This window comes from Musca vetustissima, unplaced genomic scaffold (assembly GCF_032173495.1).
Source record: "Musca vetustissima isolate MV318-11 ecotype Yass unplaced genomic scaffold, APGP_CSIRO_Mvet_v1 utg31629, whole genome shotgun sequence".
In the NCBI taxonomy this organism is placed as follows: Eukaryota; Metazoa; Arthropoda; class Insecta; order Diptera; family Muscidae; genus Musca; species Musca vetustissima.
Genome location: NW_026882559.1, coordinates 306,029 through 331,646, shown reverse-complemented (window position 1 = coordinate 331,646; position 25,618 = coordinate 306,029). Strand labels below are relative to the sequence as shown.

At 33.9% G+C, this 25,618-nt stretch overlaps 2 protein-coding genes across 2 annotated transcripts in view; both read right to left on the bottom strand.

Moving 5' to 3' along the window:
- Window positions 1–695: 695 nt before the first annotated feature.
- Window positions 696–2,547, bottom strand: LOC133329039 (protein Mo25). The gene has a single exon (XM_061537537.1). The coding sequence runs from the start codon at window positions 2,252–2,254 to the stop codon at window positions 1,232–1,234; it is 1,023 nt and encodes a 340-aa protein (XP_061393521.1). The 5' UTR covers window positions 2,255–2,547; the 3' UTR covers window positions 696–1,231.
- A 4,940-nt stretch (window positions 2,548–7,487) lies between these two features.
- The window catches only part of LOC133329031 (tyrosine-protein kinase Abl), a 44,759-nt gene continuing 26,628 nt past the window's right edge, over window positions 7,488–25,618 (bottom strand). Inside the window, exons 2-9 of the mRNA XM_061537530.1 lie at window positions 20,341–20,394; window positions 14,232–14,766; window positions 13,747–14,162; window positions 12,871–13,457; window positions 12,351–12,561; window positions 12,138–12,258; window positions 11,974–12,065; window positions 7,488–10,420 (exon numbers count right to left, since the gene is read on the bottom strand). Of these exons, the coding sequence (XP_061393514.1) occupies window positions 7,554–10,420; window positions 11,974–12,065; window positions 12,138–12,258; window positions 12,351–12,561; window positions 12,871–13,457; window positions 13,747–14,162; window positions 14,232–14,766; window positions 20,341–20,394 (4,883 nt within the window). The 3' untranslated portion in view covers window positions 7,488–7,553. The remainder of the gene's footprint in view (window positions 10,421–11,973; window positions 12,066–12,137; window positions 12,259–12,350; window positions 12,562–12,870; window positions 13,458–13,746; window positions 14,163–14,231; window positions 14,767–20,340; window positions 20,395–25,618) is intronic.

Here is a 25,618-nt window from a genome sequence, read left to right as displayed (position 1 = left end):
TCCTTTATTATATAATAATATAATTTATAATAATATATGCAGTAATGTTGTTGTTGTTGATTTGTTGCTGTTGTTGTTTTTCTTCAATAAGCTGTGAGTTATTTCCATTAAATTTCAACTTAACATAAATATTGTTTTATGCATTTTCAATTCCACATAGTTAAACAAATATTTCAAGAAAAAATTATCTTGCTAACATTAATGAGATACAAATAACGAAGAGGGGTAATGGTTGCGGATGTAGGAAAATCATCTACAAGAATTTAAAAGAGAATCGGGAATAGGGAATAAATTAATATTGCTCAATACAAAGAATTGATTTCTGAATATAGAAATAATGACTGGCTGAGTTAAGTTAACAGGGAAAAGTGTTTGGAATTGAAATTTACAACATTCTGTATGTGTGGGTGTGTGTGTCTGTGTTTGCGTACCGTGATTGCTTCTATTAGTCCGTTCACTTCTCCTGGAGTAAGGATATGAAATACCCAAATTATGTTGTGTCTGCATTTGTTAAATTGTTGTTTTTTTTTTGTTATAAAATATAATTACTTTTTGTTGTTTTCTCAGTTTAGTTGTTAAATTCAGTTGTTGTTCAGTTATTTTTAAAAATGTTCAATTTTTAATTAATTAAATTATTGTATTTTGTTTTTAAGTGTTTATATGTTTTTCTTTTGTTTTATGTTTTTTCTCTTTACTTTTACTTTATAAATTTGTAGTATAAGCTAAAAAGTAGTGTCTCTTCAACATCATCATCATCAACTTGTCTGTCTGTCGTTCGTTAAACGGGTTCGGTTGTCGCGTTATATTAACACGTTTTGTTAAACTACTAAATAAAAACTATTACTATGTTGTTTTTCTTTTTTTAATCATCATAATCATTAGAAAAAGGAAAACAAAAACCATACTGCCAAGCAGTTTTCAAATTGATTCCAGTCCAACATCATCGTCAACTTCCAGGACATTTTGAGGAGTGGCCATTGGTGGTGATATTATGGGTTCGGGATATTATTAGTATTTGTTGTGTGTGTGTTTGGTTGTTAATTTCTAAAATATTTTCTGCTTCTTGGTTTAGGTCTAATGGTTGTTGTTTTACATGCAGTTCTAACGTCTTGTGTGTGTGTTCTTTTTTATTTAATGTTCGTTTTTATGCATTTTGGCATTCTTCATAGGATTTGTTGTTGCTGTGTGTTTGAGGGCTGGAGGCGGCGGCGGCGTGTGTTATGCTGGCGCACTAAGCCTCTTGTAGTGGCTTCAACTCCTTAATCTGCTTGATTAGATACGCCTTCTCGTCATTGAATTGTTCGTCCTCGGAACGATCTGTGTGGAAATTGGTCAAAAAGTCCACCAGTTTTGATTGATTGCGTAGCAGGATATCGAGTATGGGCTTCGGTTTGTTGGGATTAGCCACAAATACTTTAAAAACATGGAAGGCCTCAAATTGTATGTTGCGTGATTTCTCTTTGAGCATGTTCATCATTAGCTTCAGGTTTTCCGGCTCGGAAATATATCGTGTCATCACGCTGAAATTGTGACGATCCAACAGCAGTTCACCCAACAACTTAAGTGACTGGCGTCGGGTGACATAGTTCTCCGAATTTAACAGGTGCTGATAGTGCTGGGTGAAGAATTTATCGTAGTTGGCCTCCAAGAACTCGGCGCACAGCAACTTGTGGCGGGTTAGCAACTCTTTAAACGTCGAAAACGCGTCGCTTGCTATGTCAAAAGTGGACACTTCAACATAGCGGAAGAACTTGAAAAACTCATCCGAGTGTATCATTATCTTCGCCAAGGCTTCGTATCGGGCACACTCTCTCAGCATGGTACCGGAATTAAGGGCAATCTCAGGGTGGGCGTCTTCATATCCGGCCATAAGGGTAAAGAGGATTTCCGGCTTCGTACAAATATACTCGACCGTGGGTGATCTCGTGCCGATTTGCCTTCTCAGAACGTTGTTAAATATTAACGCTACGTGTTTCTTGCCCTCGAAGTCTATGCGTTGCAGGTTTTGTATCAGTAACAACAACAGATTGCTGTTGTACAATTCCTGAGACAATTGGGCGACAACATAGTCGGCCGGTGGTTCGGAATCTGTGCTGCCGTACAGCATATTCTTTATGCTGACCAGATTTTTACTGACATCTTCCTGGGCTTTTTCAGCCTTGCGATCTCCGCCGGTCTCCAAGGCATTGATGGCTTCCTTGAGTGACTTGACCAGCTCAGCTGGAGTCTTTTGTGATTTACCAAAGAGCGGCATATCCTCTCGTGCCTCCTCTCACGTACGCGCGTACACACACACAAATAACGAACTAAAAATTTACAAAAAATAAAATTTTAAATCGCTGCGATGGAATTGTTTGTAAGTGTTCTTGGTATTATTTTTTATTATTTGTGGTATTTAAGGGTGTCTTCTTGCTCTTCGTCTGCAATGTGTCGTCTTGCCTTTTGTCGCTTTTTTTCGTTTTTCTGCTCTGCTCTTCGTGTGTGACTGTGACTGACTGTTCACCGGACAGACTGCTGACAAAACTTTTTTCTCTCTTTTAGTCTTCTTCTGTGCTTATCGTCTTTATCCAAATTTCTGGTTCCACAGTTTTATTATTTCGATATTTAATTACGTTGCTTTGTTTTTATTACTGCCGAAGTGGATTTGCAAAGTTTAATGTTAATTTTCTATCGTTTTAAAAAATTTTCCCAATAAAATATCTCTTAGTTCTCAGTTGTTGCTAGGGATAAGTAAATCGACTTTCGACTAATCGATTAATCGAATTTTTGTATTGAAAAGTCAAAAAGTCGAAGTTGACTTTTGATTTTTGAGGAAATTGCAAAGTCGACTTTTCAAGATCGATTTGGTGGTTATTATACCAAACCCAAAATTTTCTAAAAATTGCAAATTCCATTTGCTTCTTCAAACCTTCCAGGAAGGCAGATTAAGTAAATTGAATAAGGGAGGACATTTAATAAAGAACAATTTCGAACTGTATGTTACTGTTGGGTTTGGTCATTACTAATAGTACTTATTTCCGAATCTTATTCCAAATTTCATGGTTTGAGCTCTATAGATTAACCCAAATCTTAATTTTATCAAATTTAGTACCATTTGGTACACATTTGGTCTGTTCCCGTTCTGCAAGAATCTACTACATTTTACTATTTTCTTCGATAACACAAAGGAAAATTCGTTATCGTAGTAAAAAGTTGTAGATTCTTGCAGTACGGGAACAAACCAATTAATATAAATCCAATAGAAATCAAATTTCTCAATTTCAGGATTCCAGTACCATTTTGCAAAACTTCCTACATGCCCCAATTCTAACCCCCTAACAAAGATAGTAACTCCAAATTTGAGGATCCCACCTCAATCGGTTTACAAACAATACAAATTGTTCCAAATATAGTACCATTTAGTACCCATAAATTCAGAGGCAAAAATCGAAATGTCTAAAAGTCGACTTTTACTCTCGACTATGTATCCCTAGTTGTTGCGTGAACAGAGAACAAAGCCGTTTTGATTATAACTACGGTTGTGTGTCGCCGATGTACTTTCTATGCCGGAGAGGCAACGGCAGTGGCAATAGGGATCCATAAACACGTTATTGATGACTAATCGAGATATATTCGGCAATTGAAAAACGATGAACTATAATTCCGTTCTAATAGTACGTTTACATTGTACTTGATTTATTTAATTCCGTCGACCTAAATGTCAATTTCATTACATATATGTCAAATAAATCCACATAGAGGAGAGGAACCGGCAAAACGTTCGTTTAAACTCCGTAAAATTACGTTCAACACAGATTTAATAAGGTAGCCATATCATCACAGAGGTTAGTACATATACTACGTTTACATTGTACCGGATTTCGTTAACCCAGAGAATTTAAATTGTCAATTACATTGTCAATTCCCAAATCAAGTGGACTATAACGTAAACGCTACGGAATTTACATTTGAGATCGAGAGGATTTCGTAAATTTAAACGGGAGAGTAAGATATTTTTCTTTATACAATAAAATTTCAAAAAGTTAAAAAAGTTCAGTACAGATCAGACCATATGAAAGCATCTAGTTGGCTATACTAGTTTTATAAAACTAGATACCTTTCTTCCTCGAAGTCTACTAAGTCGAAGGATTCCTTTAGGTGAATTTTAATTTTGAGTTTTAATGGGGATTTGAACAAAATATTTTGGCTGCAGAAGTTAGGCAAATTATTGGTCTGTTCCCGTACTGCAAGAATCTACTAATTTTTACTACGATAACGAATTTTCCTTTATGATATCGAAGAAAATAGTAAAATCTAGTAGATTCTTGCAGTACGGGAACAGACCATATGTTAAACTACATGTGCATTATAACTTTTTGCAGGGTTAGCATGCTTTATGACGATTTATTTGACAAATATGTAATGGAATTGACAATTAAAACCCACTGGGTTAACTTAATCTGGTACAATGTAAATTTATTATTAGCAACACTGCATATGCTTTCGGAATTGATTTCGAATAATACTTACATGTTCATTACCACTTCAATAAAATCGTGTGTTTGGTATGACAAAACTATTATATATATTTGTTTCAATGTCATTTGTTAATAGTATTATAATTTATCCCTTGATCCGCCTTATATTTGATCCTCCAAAAATAAATTGCTATTTTTTTATTGGACACGAATAAAATATTTATCAACTAATTGCAGTTATTGAAAGAAAATGCATTTATTTCTATTTGAAATAGAAAATGTATGTGTTGTTCATGAATATATGTGTAAGAGTGTGGAATTTAATGATATTTATTTTCAGATTAATGATGGCGGTTTTAAAATGATTAAATTTGTAAAATGATTAACACGTTAATTAAATGATTAAAACATTGGTTACATTATTTAAAATATGTATGGAAAATTAAATAGTATTTGTTTTTAGTTTTCTTTTAATCACTTTATCATATTTGATGATATAATTTTGTTATTTTTTTATATTAATGATTAGATGCCGTACTTAATGGCTAAAGGCTAATATATATATATTTCTTTTGTCAATGTCCATAAATATCTTTGTATATGTTGATAATAAGATAATAGTAATTCACACCGACACATACACATAATATAATTTTTAAAGGGCATGAGTGTACTCATTTCCTTTTTGTATTTACTTGTTTATGAAAATTGCGTTGTTCTGAGTTGCATTATGAGTTAGAGATATACTTATACTTACTATACCTACTATAAATAAAAAATGAGAAAGCTTTGAATTATTTCTATTATATATAATAAATTTTTTTTTCCGATGTCTATTATAAAAATATGTAGTTATTTTCCGAAAAATTGCAGCAAATGGACATTAATATTTGAATATCAAATCTACTTTCTTTGCCATATTTTGTTATTTTTAGTTTGAATTAAAAATATATGCTGTGATAATTATGGCATTACTAAGTTAAATTAGTTTAATTAGAGTAAATGTGAAATCCAAGACTATAATTTGTTGAGTATTCCAGTAATGTTTCTTGTTTGGTGGTATCATTTTCACTTTGACTTTATTAAAGGAAGCTTTTTATGCATTTTACGAATTAACACAGAATGGAAACATTTACAATTTTAGAAAGAAAAACTAAACGTTGTAATACATACAAAATGGTAATTATTTGTAAATTATGGGAAATCTCGATTTACTTTAACTTCATGGCTAAGATTTGCCTGTATAAACATTACATATTTATTCGAAAACATATTAATAATGTAATATTACCCTTGGATTTGAAACTATTTTTCATAAAACTGTCCTATTTGTGTAGAAATCGTTTCTTAAAAAAACCAAAAAATATATATAATATTTTAAGAATCTTGGCAGTAATACACTCGAATTCGTTAAATCGAATATTACTGATACAATATGGTAACCAAAACGGAATAGAAAGTTTTTTAACATAATTCATAAAATAAATTACAAAAAACTTAATAAAAATCATTACATACATTTTTTTAATTATTTTTTTTTTGTATACCCATACCCGTAGAATAGAAATAAAATAGCCTACATTGGGTCCCTCGTAACTACAGCAGTAAGGTAATCTGAAGTTCAATATGAACATTTTTATTTCAAAAATAAATTTTTGTATGAAATGTCCACTTCGAACGTATCTATGTCCACCTCTACATATCTATGCAACAAATACTGTGTACTATACTTCCCACGAGGAATAATCATTTGTTGACGATAAATAGAAAGACACTGCACCTTACCACTTCAAAAAATCAATGTCGCTAAATAATAAAACATAATTCTATTTTTGTATTATTTGGAAGATAATGACTTAAATTTTTTATTGAAGTCTTATAGTATTATCATTACTTTTTATTTAATTTAATAAAAACATAATTTTTTATATTAAAAAATAATTTGGCTTGATAGGAAAAAATAAACAATATTTAAAAAATATAATAATATTCTAAGACTAATGCTAAACATTTGAAATAAATACATAAAATATATAAATCGCAAATTAATGTAAAATATATTTAAACAAAAACCGTGAATAGGAAAATGGTCGAAAGTAATTTGGGATTGTCTTAAGAAGTAGCATGAAAAAGAACCAAATCGACGATGGCTTTATTTTTATTGAGGTTTTTGGAATAGCTAAATTATTTATTTATGCCATAAGTCTGTGTATGTATTTTCGTATATGAATATGATAAATATGTGTATATATGAGTGTTTGTTTCTTTTATTCTGTTCGTATGTAATTATGAAATTCTACAATCTACGATATAAATGGAGTTCTTTCTTCATAATTCGTTTTAGTTAATTTTAGTTTTAGAATAATTTTTGTGGTATAATATTTACGTTATTTTAATTTTAATGTTTTTTTTTTTTGTAATTTTATTTTCGTTTTATTCTTCTTTGATATACATACTAATAATTTTTTTCATCGTGTTTTTTGTTTGCTTGTTATATGACTAGATTTTATAAATATATCCTCTTTGTTGCGGTTTAATATAGATGATCGAAAAAAATATATGTATATGTATGTACGACGATATTTTACGAATATAATTTATATATAAAGAAAATGTAAAGCTTATAAATAATATACCTTTGCTTACAAATTAAAACGTAAATTTTGAATTGTGGTTTTCGAGACGTAAAAATGTTCCAACAAAAGAAAAAACTAAAGCAATTATTTTCTTAATTGTTAAAGATGTTTTCTCGACCTTGGAAAGACGAATGTTAATTGTGAAAGTGATTCGGCCACACCCATTTTTATATAACTTTTTTATTCAAAAGTTAAATACAACAAAATTATTCATTCTTTAAAACCCGAATCCTCTTTCATAATTTTAGACGAGCTAATACCCCTGCCAAACATCCTTAACAATTGTTGCCGTTATTTTTCCCAAGACATAGAAGGGAATTTCTTAAAACAAACACCCTTTACAAAAATTCAAATTCCCTTGTACATACTGCATGTTTTCCACTACATCCTATTTCTGTCTCTTTATGAAATTCCCTTCTGCATCTAACCACAATTCCCCGCCCGCCCCATTTCTTAATATTTACCTATGCAATGCATTCGTTATCTGTTTTAATGATTGGCCAACTTCACCCACCAAACGCTCGTTATCCTGGACGTTCTTAGTGCCAGCCACGCGCAAACTTTGCGACTGCGTCTCGACCCGTGTGACCAATTCACGGAAGTGGAATTTGGAGTGTGGCGGCATGCATTCGTTGTCGGCAAAAACGACACATGAATTTTGTAAAATGTTTAGCTTATCACTCAACTGGAGCCATTGGGAGGCGGATATTGTGTTGACGGGGTGCTTGAGAGAACCCTCCAGCAGACTAACCAATTCCAAGATACTCTCCCGTGAGATTTGCGTTGAATTTGGAGTGGCTGCAGTCGTGGGGATGTCTGTATTCCCGCCTGCTGAGGCAATTTTTTGAGCCATTGGTGTGGCATAGATCGTTAGTTTGGTGGGTTTGAGTGGAACGGCCGGTTTATTGATGGTCGACGAGGTGAGTTTGTTGTTGCCCGCTGCGGTTGAGCAGGAGTTGGTGTTCTCTACGAACATTGATTGGGTCATGAGATCATTATTGGCTTGATTGGCTGCACTTTCTTGGTGTTCGCCGCCGGCGAGGCCATTATTGCTACTGCTGGTGAGCTCTGTAAATTGTGTCGAAATGGAATTGGTTAAATGTGTAGATGTTGTTGATGTGGTTGCATTGGAGACGGTGGAGTTGGTAATGGGATTATGAGTTTGTTGTTGTTGTTGGGGAGGAGGTGGTGGTGGGGGTTGCATGGGTGGTGGAGGTTTGTTATTGCTAGATCTTGGTGATATTTGAGTGCGTTGATGCATAATAGTGGTTGTGGTGCTGCTAGTGGTGTTGTTGGATATCGAATTAGTGGCGCTGGTTGCGTTTGTGGGCGTGGTCTGTGGACCACCTGCACCTGCGGAAGAGGGCTTAAATGCAAATTTTGGAGACAATTGATTGGAGCTATTCGTGCTAACGGAGTTTCCTTGCATGCTCTGTGTAGATGCATAGTCTGGTTGATTTTGGCCGGGCTGCTCCCACAATTTTTTCAAACTATTAATACTACCTGTACTACGTCTCTTACCACCCTCAACTGCTGGATTGTCCTGCTGAGGCGTTTCAACTGAATTTTCATTCGTCACATTGGCATTCGAAACGTTGGTATTTTGGGATTGCTGTTGTTGGGGATGTTGGCCTTGTAAATCTATTTTGATTTCAGTCTTTTGTGTTTGGCTTCCTCCGCCGCTACCACTGCCCACAATTGAACCTGCATTGGAAGCAATACTGAATTTGGTCTCCTCCTTATCTTTACGGCCTAAGGTTGATGAGCCAGAGCATATGGCCGGTTTGGAGTTATTTGTCGTTGTGGGAGTCTTTGTTGTGTTAGTTGTGATCACAATTTCATTGTCTTTTTTAGATTCTTTCTGGTTGTTGTCTTTAATGTCATTTGTCTTTGTTTCAACTCTGCGCAAATGTGCCTTAAAATCGATTATATTTGATGGAGCATCGGGTTTCTGGGTGGGTGTCGGTACCTTCTTCGAATCGACTTTCTTAAGTTGAGCTTTGAAAGTGTTCGAGTTACTTGCATTTGTCTCCGGCATAGTAGGTGGAGATTTCGGTGATGTGTTGTTTGTGGCAACCTTTGCTTGTTTAGGCAAGTTCATGCTTTCGGCCAATTCATTGACCAGCAATGAAACCGGATCAACACCGCCGGCATTTCCATTTTGTATATTAGCTGATGTAGAATTATTTTCTTTTACTTGCCGGTCTTTGATTTCGGCCATGAGTTTTTCCTTCATGTCTTGGCTCTGGTTGCCGTTGTTATTGTCTGGGGCAGCTGGAGTTCCCAGTGAACTGCACGAGTCTGTCGATGGTTCTCGTTTTCTTAATGAAACACCGAACCTTGAGCTGGCTTCTTCCACACTGGGTGCCGTATTTGAAACATCATTACAACTTGTTTTAGCTGCTAAATTTCCGACGGAGTATTGCGGCGGCTGTTGCTGCTGATGTTGGGATTGCATAGGGAATGGAGGAACAATATCACAATCTGGCTGTGGTGGAGGTGGAGGAGGCATAGTTTCAAACTCCTCTGGGGGTGGCGGCAAATCCAACGGTGGTGGAGGAAACTCTAAATTGGCCAAAGCTGGTTGCTGGTTTCTTTTGGGAGAATTACTTGAACTGTTGCCTCGGAATGAGGAAAATGTCATCATGCTGCTGCCATCAGCAGTTGTACGATGCCTTTGAAGTTTATTTAGACTGGCCGTTGCGTTGTTCTGCATGGTCACGCCACCCGATGAATTGCTTCGTATCATTTGCTGGGGCAATGGCGCAGCTAATGGAGTACCTGCAACGGGTGTTTTGGCTGCTGAATTTAGGACTCGAGTGCCGAGGCCATTTGTAACGACGTTAGTGTTTGGCTGGGGAGGCTGCGGAAGTATTCCTGCGGTGCTGTCATTAGAATCTTCCAAGCTGTCTAAAAATTGTCCAATTCTCTGCACTTTGGGCAAAGTGCCATATCGATTTACGACTCGCTTGACATTCATGACTTCCAAGGCTCCCACTTGTATAGGTTGAGCCGTGCCAACGGTATTTTGATTTGATGTATCTGGCCTGGGATGTTGAGATCGTTTACTTTGTCGTGTTTCCAAACCTCGATTGCCCATAACAGGAGTTGGTCTTTTGAATGAGGAATGTGTTTGAGCTCCTCGGGCAGCAATATTATTGCCAGCGGTAACATGCATCGAATGTTGCATTTTCTGTTGCTGATGTTGACTTGGTTGGTTCTGTTCCAGACTATCGCCAGTATGATCAGTATCGGGATCGCCCCCACCGGCATTATCATTTTCCGAATCATAGCGTTGATTCAAATTGTTAATATCACGTGTCAAACCTGTTTTGAGATAAAGAAATGGATATGTTTAGATGGATATTTACTTGCCAACTAGTAATCCTACAGATAGTTGAAGAAAAGATGGTAGAATGGAAGAGGTAAAAAAATGAATTAGGTGATGATTTGTAATTTGAAACGTTGCGAGGTTATTGCGGGCAGTAAATCGTTTTTCCACATTCCAAAGCGTAGCAAGAAAATGAATGTAAAGCAGAAACTATAAAAAATAACTAAAAATGATAACAAAAATACTACATATAAGTATAGTGTCCCACAAAAATCGAAAAGTTTTTAGAAAAATGTAATTCGTAATACGACTTTGGCATCAGAATTATAATTCTATAATTAAGTATTTTTTTTTTACTTTTTAGATGTGCATTCGATTATCTAATTTTTTGTGAGACACTGTTCATTAAATTCAAATAATAATATAACAAAAAAGACATAACAAATACAGACACCTACAATTACCACATACTCAATTATAATGAGATTTTACAAAATTAATTATAAATATTTCTAAATGTAAATTTTCTTGAAATACGTAAAATTATACTGTGTCCATTGCAAGAAAAACATTTGAACAACTTTCAAACAAAATTGATGAATGTGAAAGAACACAAAACTCATAGAAGAATAGCGATATTTTCCTTTCTGGGAGCATAAAAAACAGAATATGTGGTGGGACCGCCCCTCTTTTCAACCTCACCTTACAAAACCTACTATTACTTTTGTACACGCAGTAGCAAACATTACAAATTATTGGGCTATTAAACATACCTAATTACTGTAATATCGCTAGTCTATGAGTACGAATTTGTGTTGAGCATTACTTATTCTTCCGGTAAAATAAATATCCTTCCTCATATACATGTGTTAGTTGTATACCTAAATACTTTATATTCCAACTGTGTACATACATTGTATATTAAACAAAATAAAACTAGGAAAAACTGCAGAATTAAAGTGTAGATTAAAAGAAGAAAAAACTAATCCGATTAGACCAGATATTAAAGCGTAAATTATCAGGAGATTAATTTTGTTGTCAATAAAATAACCGATTGAAACCAATAAATCATCAAATGTGATACTACTATGTTAGTAATTTAAATAATAAAACTAAAAATATACAAAACTCAAAATTAAATATAAAAAAAATAACATATTTGCAAATAAGAACATAAAAATAACACAAGACAAAAACAATAAACAACACAAATACAAGAAAAAGAAAGGAAGAAAAAATAAAATACATTTCGTCTTACTGCGCTTCGGACAAATACCTCGAAATAATATATCAACTAGAAAACTACTGCATGAGGAGGATTTTTTAATAGCAAACCCCGTTGTAGGATTGAGGGGGACAGAATTTTGAATTTCGTTCTTCTGTAACTTTTGTGTACAAGAAGAGGGATTGTTAACAACAAAGGATTTGTTGCTGTTGTTATAATTTTTGCTGATATTGTTGTTGTAGTTGTTGTTGAAAGCAGAATAAAAGGTCGAATGTAAGGGTTTACAAGTTCTACTTAAGGTAAACGATCTGTAAACAGTTTTACCATTTGTGTGCATTTCATCGATCAGTTGTCGAGTAGATGCACTCGTTGGATCTTCATCACGATAAGTGCTATCACGACTCGATGACAGAAGGCTGCAAGAGACAATTGGAGATTTGTTCATTATTCAAAATGCCACTGAGTACAACATTACAATTATCGTTTACCTTGTTCTCTTGGGTGGAGCTGGGGCCTGTTTGCCTTGCTTGTTGGTGGTTCTACGCATTTGTACATTGCCTTTGCCTTGGCTGGAAAACGTCGACAGTTTTGTTGATGTTGAACCAGTTTCTATAATTTGAAATAAATTTACAAGTGGAACCGAGTTGCAAACTTGGTTGGTTTTATGGACATAATGTTATATAGATATATTTTCGACTTACCTGACATTGGTGTACTGGCTTGCTGATCGTGATGACCACCTGGTGTCAGACCACCTCCTCCACTATTACCACTACCACTTCCGCCGCCACCACCCTGTATGCCCTTTTTCGTCATTTGTGGCGTTAGGCTTTGAGCGATATTTGTCGTTGTTGCTGAGGTCGTTGTAGTGGCGTTCAGTTGTTTTTCGACCGCTTCAGTTATAGATGATTCCTGCAGATCGAAGAAATTAAGATGAGCTTGTCCATTATTATTGTTATTTGCTTTATCTAAACAATTGATTTCTAGTCTTTTATTAGTAATGTCTCTACAATGTAGTAAAGCATTGTTGTTATAGCCATGATTTTGATGTTGTGTCCACTCACGATCGTGATCCGTGAGTTGAAATCAAAGCTCAATGCCGTCGTCCTCATATTCATCGTCACCATCAATGTTATGATCATCGTCATTCCTATGGTAACCAACACCAACTCCACCACCAACACCAATAACACCACAACCACTTTCCCATAATTCACCCACCTGAAACATATGTTCCAAAGCATGATGTATGCTCTTAAATGTCGGCCTATCCGCCGCATTCCATTGCCAACACTGACGCATAAGATCATACACTTCTGGTGGACATCCCGGCGGTCTTTCCATGCGATAGCCTTTCTCCAGCTTATGAAAGACATCGGTTAGATCAATGCCCGGATATGGTGACATACCATATGTCGCGATTTCCCACAGAAGAACACCAAATGCCCAAACGTCGGACTTCGTACTGAACTTATTGTAGGCCAATCCCTCGGGGGCGGTCCACTTGATGGGAAACTTGGCGCCCGCATGCGCCGTATAGGTGTCATCACGCATCAGACGAGCCAAACCGAAATCGGCTACCTTTACCAATTTATTGTCGCCGACCAAACAATTACGGGCGGCCAAGTCACGGTGTATATAATTACGAGATTCCAAATAGCTCATACCCGAAGCTATTTGTGTTGCCATATATAGTAAAGCCACAGCATCTAAGGTTTCTCTGCCAGCGGAGCGTAAGAAATCCAAAAGATTACCGTGTGACATAAATTCGGTGATAATATAAAAAGGAGGCTCTCTTGTACAAACACCTGAAAAAGAGCGTGAAAAATGATTAGAAGAATAGGGATATGAAATAGAGAAAAAAGAAGTAGGCTCGTATATGTATAATTAGTTTGACAGATACAACTATACATCATTCCATTAAGCATTTCAATTTTTTCAGATAAAGTGTAGTAACATATTTCTAAGATTTCCTTTTAAAATGTTATTCCGCGAGGAAGAGATTTTTCTGAATTGATAGCTAGTTGGTATTTACTTTTTACTTCAATATTTAATTACTTTCCTATCCCTACGTATTGTTGTATGTGTATTACTTACCAATTAGTTGCACTAAATTTGGATGTTTCATTTCTTTCATAATGGCTGCCTCTTCAAGGAAATCCTTAAGGGCCATTGTGTCCTCTTTGAGTGTTTTAACAGCCACAGTATTGCCATAACGTTTCCATATGGCTTCGTATACCTCGCCGTATTGGCCGCCGCCCAATTTGTGTTTCATTACAATATCAGTACGGCAGATTTCCCACTCATCCGGCTCAGGACTAAGGGGAAATACTGTTGGTTTATTTTGCTTTGGTGCAGGATACAAGAGGGGTGTAATCAGTCCATGACCCTCATGCGGTACACTGTGATGGTGTACCAGTTCGGCTAGAGTATTAAATTTGGCTTCAGCTGTAACGAAAACCTTACCGTCGGGATCTTCGGAAATACGATAATGATAAACACGACCTTCATATCTGTAAACACAGCAGAAAAAACAAATGATACAAAATATTGATTCGAATTTGATTTCATTGAGGCTATACCTTAAACTTATACTTCTTTGACCTGGTGAACTTTCACTTTCTCTGACCAGAAAACTGCCATTTATACCGGAACTGAGCAAATATTCGGCTGCATTGCGTGATATAGGACCATGATACCAAGAATGCTTTTCCAGCGAATTAAGTGGCGTGACATAGTTCGAGGGCACCCAACCCACATTTCCCGAATCGGAATGAGCTTCACACCATTCGCCGGATTTATTATATGACAGTATGCGTACTTGTTCGCCCTTCTTTAGGCTTAATTGGTTTTCACCGCCCGCTTGGAAATCGTATAAAGCCACAAATAGCTGTGGATCATCTTCTTCGGGACCAGGTGCTAGGAGATTCTCTTTAGAAGTCCATCTGTGAGCAGATTCAAAACCTGATGTTGTAGAACTATGTCCTTGACTATGCGATTGTGTGGTATGTAGCGAAATACCATCTTGGCCCAAATGATCTGAGGTATCGCTGACCCCTCCCAGTATTGTGGAGCCTGGAGGTATGTGAGGCAGAGGACGTGATTGTAGCAAAGCTTCTGCAAATATAACAAGTATATAATGCATTATTATGGGAATAAAATAAATTTGAAAATAAAATTGACTGATTCTGATAATATATTTACGTTGAATTATCGAATGTGTTTCGATTTTGTCTCAACAGCAAGTATTTTTCTCAAGGGTATATCTTGGAAATCCATTTGAATTTATTGATTTTTTTACTAAGTTGCAATATCATTTATATAAAATTCCGAGCTTATTTAAATGTTTCCACGTGTCACATTACAGCAATCATTGCAGACTACTTCCTAATTGCTAAAATAAAAATGTAGTGGCCTTGATTTTTCCCAGGCCTGTCATATCAATCATACATCCTCGCGGGACAGAATTCAATTACAAAACACGTTTGCAGTGAACATTGTGCTATAGTGCGACAATGAAACGTATCCCCGATGTTTGATTTCTGCAGGGAATTTGTTGAATATATGGCAGACGCACACCAAAGGAACAGACAAAGTAAGATTGAGCAAATCCAATTTTACGATTCTCTAATGAATTGTTGACAGGAGTAGTGTAGAGTGAAAAAAAAATAAAAATATGAATATTAACTTTTAAAAAAACATGTTATACATACATATATTTTATTCGTCACTACTTTCAATTGGAACATTTTCCGGAATTGGAGAAAAATTATGGACTAATCTAGTGTCAGGAATATTATTTAAGTGGTGATGTTTAAGTCATTACCATTACTAACACACACAGTGCTATTTTCCATTGTTATATACACATGACAGACATTTCTTTTAAATATTATTCGCTTCTTTTAACATTTCCAAGGTAATTTTCTAAAATAAAAATGCCAAGGTGAAATGAGCTATGACAGCTTTACCGCCTATCTCAGTTGCCACTTCTCGGCACAGGAAGAGCCATGACAATAACAATGACTTTCAACAACTGTTTCGACAAAAAAAAATAATAATCAAAAACCTAATAACAACAAATTTATAAAGACAAAGAAAGTGGAAAAAGATACAGAATGGAAACACAAAAACAACAAAAGGAAAACTGAACGACAAGAAGTTGTAAAGAATTATTTTCTAGCTATTCTTCTTCGGCAAGTCATTCAAGTGAAAAATCTCAACTAAACTTGTTTCCTCCTCATTCTCTCTCTAAATTCATTAAATAATTCTGGTCTATCTTTGTTTGTTTATTTTGTTTTTTGCGCTACGACAGTAGAATATGCGAAAAGATTTAAGCTGCGGACATTTTCCATTGTGTTCTTGACAAAGGTTCGCTCTCACATTGAGACAGCTTGGAATGTTGTCTATTCATGTGGGTTTTAAGAATGATGTAATGTATCTGTGGGTATGTAATGTTGAGAATTTTCTACGTTGGGAATTTTATATGAGAATGTTGTCATCCCACAAAACGGAGGCATTGAGAGAAAGGAGGAAGTTTTATAGTGGCCCATGTAGATGAGTTTACAAGGTAATTTGTGTACCCAAACGAAATGATTTAGTTTCATATATGGGATTTTGTTGAAGGACATATATTTTTATTTAATTCGAAACTTAATCATACAAGAATGCCCCTTCAGAATTAAAAAAAAAAACAATTAAAAATAATAACGAATTGTTAAGGAGAGAGCTCATCTTAAAACTCTTCATGCGATCTTTTTGATACTTGGCTCCTACATTTTACATTTTCACAAAAAAAAAAAAAAATTAATACTATTATATATATTTTCGATGCCAAAATCTTGCTATTCAACACTGCCAAATTTTAAATTGAATATGCAGTTTCGCTTTTAGAGATTCATGTTAATGTTACTGATACTTCTGTGGTAGTGGTTTCAGCATTAGTTTTCTTGAGACGCGACGATTCAGACAACCTAATACCACAAACAAATAAATCCAAGTCGTTGTTGCAAATATGAATCTTAACAAAAATAAAATCTCTAACCGATATCATTTGTGGTACTGATGGATGATACTTTTAATGTGTTCAAACATATCCAAGTGTTTTTTGTCTTTGCCATAGCTCTAATCACGCATGAGTAATGACCTTTTTCATATTAGATGTATAAGTGGGCGGCGGTGGTTGTGTAAACTACACCTACATTTCTTGGTTGGGTCAATAAAAACATTGAACTCATTGCAAATTAGACCGTAACAATTGATTAAATGAGGTAGAAAGAATCTGAAACAAAACTAAAGATATATTCATGCTTACAATTTTAATATGCTGACTATGTGCAATGCGATAACTACGAATATTGACAATAAGGATAATATATAATTAACAATTGAAAAATATAAATTATATTATGTTCATAAAATTATGACGCGGAACAAATTTTGTAATTTACCCCCAAAACCAAAGATGTGAAACCTGGTCAGTACATCTGGAACTCCAAAATAGGAAATGAATCACTGTTCCACCGTTACGTGTTAAGAGACGAATATTTTAGTTACAAACAATATTACAGCTCCAATATTATTGGATCTGCTACGAACTTTTATTAGTTATTTTTTGCTGAAGTCAACTCACTTTTATATTGTAATTGTGAAAAATAACCAACCGAAGTATAGGCCTCGTTTTCAAGATATATATATATATATATATATATTAGGGCTATGACTTTTTTTGCAACCTCATATTCCAGTATCCTGTTATGTGATTAATACCTATATTTTTAATTTTCTAAATTAATATTCCCGACAACACCTTCATACGGTAATGCAATTATAAACAAATAAAAATGTCAATAAAAGCAAAGGTGTCGGCAGACGTTGTGTGTTTTCTCTTTAGAATATAAATTCGAATGTGTGTGTGAGATACCTACATGTGTAGAGGTATGGAAATAAGTGACGACATTTCAGGAAGTATGACAATTATTAAAATTAGGTTGAATGTGGGTCTTTACATTGGAGCTAAGAAAAAAAAAACATTGAATTAAATATTTACTAGTTTGAGATGAATAGAAGAAGATCGATTGAATCAAGAAAGAATGGTAACAGATAAAGAGCTACATATTTTCGTTATCTTATCCACGTAAATGCTTACACTGCTGTCTTCACAACTTTTATTGTGAAGTTGTGTATGTAAACTGCGTGAGAGTTGTTTTGATAGCAAAGAATCTTCAATAATTACATATAATTAAAACATAAAAGTGACATTCAAATCATAAGCAACAAATATTCAATATTTACTGGGTATCAGTTTTACTCAACTCCTACATTATGGAGAAGTTCGAACGGAACGACCCATATCTGATCATTTACACTTTGGTTGAATATTTAAATTATTTTACTTCACCATGTAGACAGACATACAAAATAAATGAAAACAGATACAATATTGGGGAATGGGTGTGCAACTGACCACGTGTGTGTGTGTGTCTGTGTGAGCCATATATGTGCCAGCAGCTAATAAACAAAACCGAATAGAACAACAATAACAATTTTCCATAAACAATGAAAAGAACTGTTAATCATGTTTGTGGGTAAATGGAAACGGAAGCTATAATAGTTCCGGAATAAAAAACAAACGCATGACTTTTCATGAAAATCCAAGACACACACACACAACAAAAAATATACGCATCACTCTCAGCGGTACACTCAAAGAAATTAACGATTTGTTGATGATGGAAAGACATTAATAATATAGGTTAATAATTCTTTATGGGCTTTTATTCAAAATGAGTAAAGGAAATCGAAAATTAATTATTATTATTATTAAATTATTATTAAATGTTCTAAACCAGGTAATTAATTCATATCGTATATCTATAATCTCTTCCTACGGTATGCCTAATGCTTCCACAAACCATTTAATGTTGACCTACTGAATTAACAATAATGACCCAATACGTATGCAGAGCGCACGCCGAACGCACATTTAACAATAGCCAATAATCTCCTACCGAAAAAAACGGGTGGGAGGAAGGCAAAACAATATTTCCTTGGCACAAATCCAGCCATTCATAAAGAAATAGTCATAAAACCATGCATCTAAAAAAACGTTAAAAAAGTTCTCATAGGAATTTACTGATGTGTGACAAAAGAGTTCAGGGGGAACACCCAGCCCAGCCAATACAGCACTGGTGATCATTTGTTATTGCTACACAGAATCGCAAGGAAATTAAAATTAAGTGAATAGTATTTCCTTATTGGGATTAGAATACAATGAGAAGTCTTTTTTGTTCTTCAGCTCACATAATATACGACGGCAAATAAATCGGAGGGCCAGACACTATTACTACTGAATGGAGTGGATATTCATATCTTGCACACATCCCGTCTTCATAAAAAATCATTTTGTGTTGAAGCAATATATGAGAAAAAAATACAAATATGACCCGATATATATTTTATTTCATTTAATTCAAAAGAAAAGTATGGTTTCACTTAGAATCTTTCAATTAAAATAAAATCATCCGAAGTCTATTTCACGAACTGGTCTTAAGTAGTTGATACGTCAAACGGTTTTGACTCATTTTAAAAAAGAATTGCAAAAAATTTCGAGCCGATCTGAGATTGGCTGAGGTATTGTACCTAGACATGAATTTAAGACTCTCTTTCTCGAATTGATATTTTTGAAAATATATGCTGATCAGTTAATTTCAACCTTCGAATGCTTTAGTAAAAACAGTATTTCGAACGCGGGTATTTTTCAGAAAACTATGCAATATTTTTAAAATAAAAATCCGAAAAATAATAGATTTCTTGTAAATAGTCATGATTTCTTTTTCGGTCACTGGGTGACCATAAAGCCTCAAGGACCTCCTGTGATGTTGAATATCCTTTGGATTGTGGAACATCCTTTGGACGGGAGTAAATTTTACCCTTTTACATTTTCTGAAATTCGGAAATATTTTTATAGAATGTAATTTTTCTATAATATTTTGAATTGTTTGCTAATGTGTCACCAAATAATAAAATAAATTCAAATCAATACACATTTCAGTTATATAAACAATTCGGAGCTAGCCTAGCCAGAGTACATGAGTAGTTTTATATGTTTTAATTTCAAAATAAGTTTTATAAAAAAAAGATATGAATATAGGTTTTTCTTAAGGAAAATTTAATTCAAAGAAATATCAAAAGGGTTTGAAGATGTAGCCGATCTTTACGAATACCATATGATTTTAAATCATATTTAAATATGTTTTTCTGGACGTCATTTTTAATAACTCTCCCTCCGACAAATCGATCAAAATGTATTATCCAATAAATATTCTTGATGAAAATTAATTATTTAAATACAAGAAATAAAAAAACTATGTCATTGTTTGCGTTTTTGTTATCTTATCTCGTAGTCAGGTGAGAAAACATTTTGCAATGCTTCACCACGCTCACTTTTTGCGACAGACAATGTTTGGTTAAACAATGTGGCAAAAAAAAAAATGAAATTAAATGAAATGCAAACATTATGACGGGTTTGACAATTCACAGGTACTTCGACGTCAGAATTTCGTTTACTCCATGGCAATGTGTTTACATACTTGTGTTGGTATTTTAAAAGTTAATTATTATCAGATATTATGTGTTATAGAAAAAAAAAACAATTTGGAAAACAATTTTAATAAAAGTGTTATATTTTACCTAAATTCATTTGATATTTTCCTGTATCACGGTGTGGAAGTCTGTGTAGTGTACCTAAAATAGAAGTGGAATAGAAGATATAACATCAAAAAGGATTTAGGATTTTGGTTTTAGTTGTTAATATAATAATACATATATAAAAAAATAAGAAACAAAAGTAGAGTATATACAACAATGGATGGGAACAAAATAATTGAAAACAACGACCCTATGATGGGAAATTATGAAAATGAAATGTAAATGTCGTGTTCGGGGAATTAAAGACGTGGCGGCAATTGTTGCCCACAAACTTAAGACCAATCTTTAAAAGTCATTGTTCCACTTTTTCTTGCCAACATAATGATTGCTTTTTTGTTTCCTAGTTTCTTTTGTTGCCACGGATGAAGTTCTTTGCTGGGGTTAAATCACATCCCCCACCCCGTTAAATCATTTTCATATCTAGCAACGGATGCCCAACAACAACAATCGAAGCTGCAACTGAGAATACGCTGCGGATGACATGTATATCAACTTGAAATCGTGAGATCCTAAACGATTAGATGCACAAGTGCAAATGATTTCGGAATAAGTCTTTCCTCTGTTGAAAGAGGTCGATGGCGAACATGTCAGCCTTTGTATAATCGGAAAATATTTCTGACGCAAATGAATGAATTGAAGAAACGAAGATGTATTCATTGGGTGAATGTGGGAGAGTGCATTTGATAGACTGACTGAATGATGCCAACGCCATTTCACAGAACAAAACATCTTCAATGTAAAGAGTAACAACAATAAATAAATTGTGCATTAGAATAAACATTAAGATCAATGACCTTAATGTCGATTTTTAGAAGGTCTTTACAATTTAACATTATGTTTGTTAATATCGAATATTCGACTTGTATTGGTAATAATGGAAAACAAATCTCCAATTAGACTTTAGATTTTTATCACATTTTTATTGTAGATTTTTCAATTTTTATTTTTATTTATTGGCATTGCAAAATTTCTTAAATGATAAAAAATTAATATCTAGGGATCAAATAGAGAGCAGGACTTCTATGAGAGAGACATTATGAAGTTAACTTTAAAATGGCAACAAATCATACAACAAGACGGTGCATATTTGGCCCAAATCGGACTTTCCGAAGCATGTTAAATAAAGTCCTATAGTTCATATAAAAATAATGGATTTATTTTCCCCAACTTAATATTTAATACTTAGTAGCTTGGTGGCTTTTACAAAAACACACACCCTTAAAAAGTAAGCTGAAAGCCATTATTACATATAACCAACCAATCTATCACAGCAAACCTTATTATTTTCCCACACATTATAGAAATGTTATCAGTGATAGAACAATTTATCTACCACTTTTGCAAAAAAAAAAAAAAAAAGAAAATGATGGCAATTTTCTACGAGTTCCAAGGTGAATGGATTTTATACTAGGGTGGGTGAAGTAAAGACTTAAATGATTTTGTTTATATCAAATAACCCCGCCGCTATAACCGCTATGTTTACGAATTGAGCAAATTGAAATCAAATCTTTAAAACAATGTGACAAATTCCTGCAAAATATTACAAATATGAATAATGAATTTTCAATGCCAAACATCTAAAATATTAGAATTTTAAACACCCTAATATACAAACTAAGCTAATGAGTTTCTTGTTGCCTTATCTATAAAAGTATATCGTCAGCTAAAATGCAAAAAGGCGTAACTAACAAAAGCGTGTAGGAGAAGCAAAAAACTGTTTTGAATAAAAACTTAAAACATGTCAAAAAAAGTATGCCCGGCAGGGTGATATTGCATATGACGAATAATAGACTATTTTTTTTAACAAATTTAGTTATTTAGTTTAATAGCAGCGATAACAATTAAGTAAAAACGTGAATTTTTTGTTAGTTACGCCTTTTTGCATTTATCAAATAAACCCACTTGTAGTTACGTTTTTTTTTTGTTTTTTTTTTTTTAATAGAAGCTCCTTTTTGACCGCAGACACATAAAACTTTGTCAACACATGTAGTTTGTTGACATTCACAATATTCATTCAAAAAGTAAATATTCAATTTTTTGTTAGTTACGCCTTTTTGCATTTTAGCTAACGATATAAACATTACTATTTTTTGTAGTTGTCATTTGTCACGAGACGTACATCACGATATAAAAACGAAATTAAAAAATTCCTTTTTAACCTATTTGATTTGTAGAAAATTGTAATGTACGATGACCCTGCAATCAAAGGAGGCTGTGGCTAAAGCCTATTCATTCGGATCAGCAGTTCAAATTTGTAATCAGAAGTTAAGACCCTTTGGAGCAAATTATAATTGCAATAGTTCGAATACTCGCGGCCCCATTGCCTGAGCGAATATTTCGAAGCATGTATATATAAGTTGTAGTCGCTAGATTGGAAAACCCTATATATATATAAAAACTATCCACTATAATGTATTTTCAAAAATGTCCTTTAAATTCAATGTTAAATTTGTAAAGATCATTACTGTGCATAGTTGACGATTTATAAAAAAAAATCCATTAACTATAACTAGCATGACACATACATTTTTAAATTTCCCTCCACCTCGCCTTTATGGCAAATAACATGGAACAGCAAACCACCCTCATTTTCGAAAGGGTATCAATTTGTCTCTTCGTTGACAGTGACTTTCTTTCTTTCTTGGTTGCCAACTTTTAGGACGTACTCTTATGTTTAAGAATAGCCAGAATACCGACTGCGTCACAAAAGAAATGCAGCAAATTATAGCAGACACAATGCATACGAAGGGCCTGCAAATAGTAGATGCAGTAGGAAGATATCTATTCGTTTATGATGACGTTGATAAACAACAAATGCTTGTTTTGGACCGTTCTTCGTACGTCTGTCCGTCCCTCTCCTTCTGTCCACCTCCTAATATTCTTCTTTTATCCAGTGAAATTGTTCTGTGCCATATCTTTCAATTTACTCTGGGTATTGTTTGAATTGCATGAGTTGAACACGCATGAAGTAAACACACTCACATGTACATATTCTTGCGATGCATGCTTTTCATGAATGTGCATGTTCATCGTATTTTGTATATTAAAATAAGAAACAAGATAAATTATTTTCAAGGACTTTAAGATTTGTCTTTATGGAGTGTGTGTATGTGTGTGAGTCAGTGAGATTGTGCCTGGTTTTAAGATGACATCTCTCAGGGTACAAGTACATACATAAGTATGTGTATGTGTGTTGTAAACCTTTAGAAGAAAAACAAAAACAGCTTCTTGATAGCTGGTGTCATGCTGTTTTGCTATCCAGTTCTGTTTCTTTTTGGAGTCTCCACCGTCATAAACTCGCACAGGAAAAAACAACAGCAGGAGCATTAAAAATGTAATTTCTCAAATTAAAAAGAAAATAGAAAATAAAAATATGTTCAAAAAAAAAAAAAAAAAAAAAAAAACAATAAGAAGGTGGTGTACACAATTGTAGTATTTCCGGGCATAATATCCGTTTTAACTGAATGGATATTTCTACAGATATTCTGACCAATGGGTCCGGAAAACTACTTTCGTAAAATTTTAGTATACTAATCAAAATTAAAAATTATTGGTACACCGAAGATATTGTATTACGATAGGTTAGGTTTGTTCCATCAAAAATATTTTTATAGGTTTTTTGGAAACCTCTAATACTACAATATTAAATTTTTTGTTTGCCACACATGTCATCATTCTAAATATAAACCACGTCGTAAAATCAACAATTGATTTTAGTAGAAATTCGATTTTAATTTTGATAAATTTCCTCAAATTCCCATGAATACCTCATATAGAGGAAACTTACATCCCAATGAATGAAATTTAATGACGACGACTAACAGCGTTGCTACACTTTCAAAAACAAAGGCACACAATATTTAAACCAAAACAGAAAGAAAAAACTCAAGTAGTAGTCGCTCGTCTCAAAGTCTGAAAGTGGCACAGACAGATACTTGCTGAACTCATGCCATTAAATTCACGAAGAACTTTACAAAAAGAACCGAAAAGACAGACAGACAGTTCGAAACAAATGGAGGACTGACTGATGTATTTTTTTGCAAATGTGACATAGACGACAAAAAAGAGACAACAATGTCGACGACATTACAGCCAGCCATCAGTCACTTTCGGTAGAATGATTGTTTTTTTATATTTTTAAGTAATTCATGCTCATCATTGCTTCATTCATTCTGGGTTTTTTGGTAAACTAGACAATTGGCGTTTTTTAATTAAAAAATAAATAAATACCTTTTCGATGATATTCTGACTTAATAATTGGTTTAATATTATCCAAATTTTTGGTAGTTAGTATAGAAGACATTTATATTTGCTTTACTTTTAATGTCCACAGATGTCCAAAAGTATTATTGAATTACTTGCATTCATTCAGACCATTTCTTCAATTGAAATGTCCGTCACGTTTTTCAAATGAGGGTTAATTTCAAAGATAAAACCAAAAACAAAGAAATGAAAGGGAATACCAACTCACTATTACTGAGGCCGCCAGTGAATTCGATTACATTTCAAATTGATGAAAAAAGGTAAGCGTGTACTTGACGTGTCTAATTATGTGAATTCTTAGCGAAAGTTAATTTTATTCAGATCCAAAGTTGTTTCTTTATTTTAAATTATTGGAGCATTAAAAAAAATGTGTATATCGAGGAAAGCAGATGTCGAAGGCAGACATGTTTGCATTAAAAGCGAAGCATAATTGTTTTCTCGCGGTCCAACGATGACAAAAATCTGTATAGCTTTTTATCCTAGGAATTTCAAGTGTGAAAGAAAATTCCGAACAACTTTAATATAGCTTTTCTGATTTCCGTAAGTTTTCGCTCCGAATGTTAGGAAAGGAGGACATGTAAACTATTTGGGCGAACTGCAAATAACATAAATTCCGTTCCAGAACCTAAAAGAATCTACTCATTTTACATTTTTTTTTTACTTGAAAACCGTTTCTTAACCCACAAACAAATCTGGTAAAACATTGACTCTAATTTAAGAGAGCACAAAACAAAATGGCGTTCTCTTTGAAAACTTTTTACTCGAGAAATTTGGTCGAGTAAAAATGGTAAACAGGAATGCCTACTTCTGATTGGCTGTTATGTTGATTTTGAAGTATTGTCATCTAATATTGGCATATTAACTAGATTTGCATTCCCGAACTTTTCAAATTATTTTGTACTCTGAGAGCAATTTTGTAGTGGGATATTTTTTTATAATTTATGTCAGCTAAAACTTGTAATATAATTTGGGACAGAGTTTTCACAATATGTGTTAA

What these genes read in the sequence shown, in the direction of transcription:
- LOC133329039 (XM_061537537.1), bottom strand. Translation starts at nt 2,254, where the DNA reads ATGCCGCTCTTTGGTAAATCACAAAAGACTCCAGCTGAGCTGGTCAAG.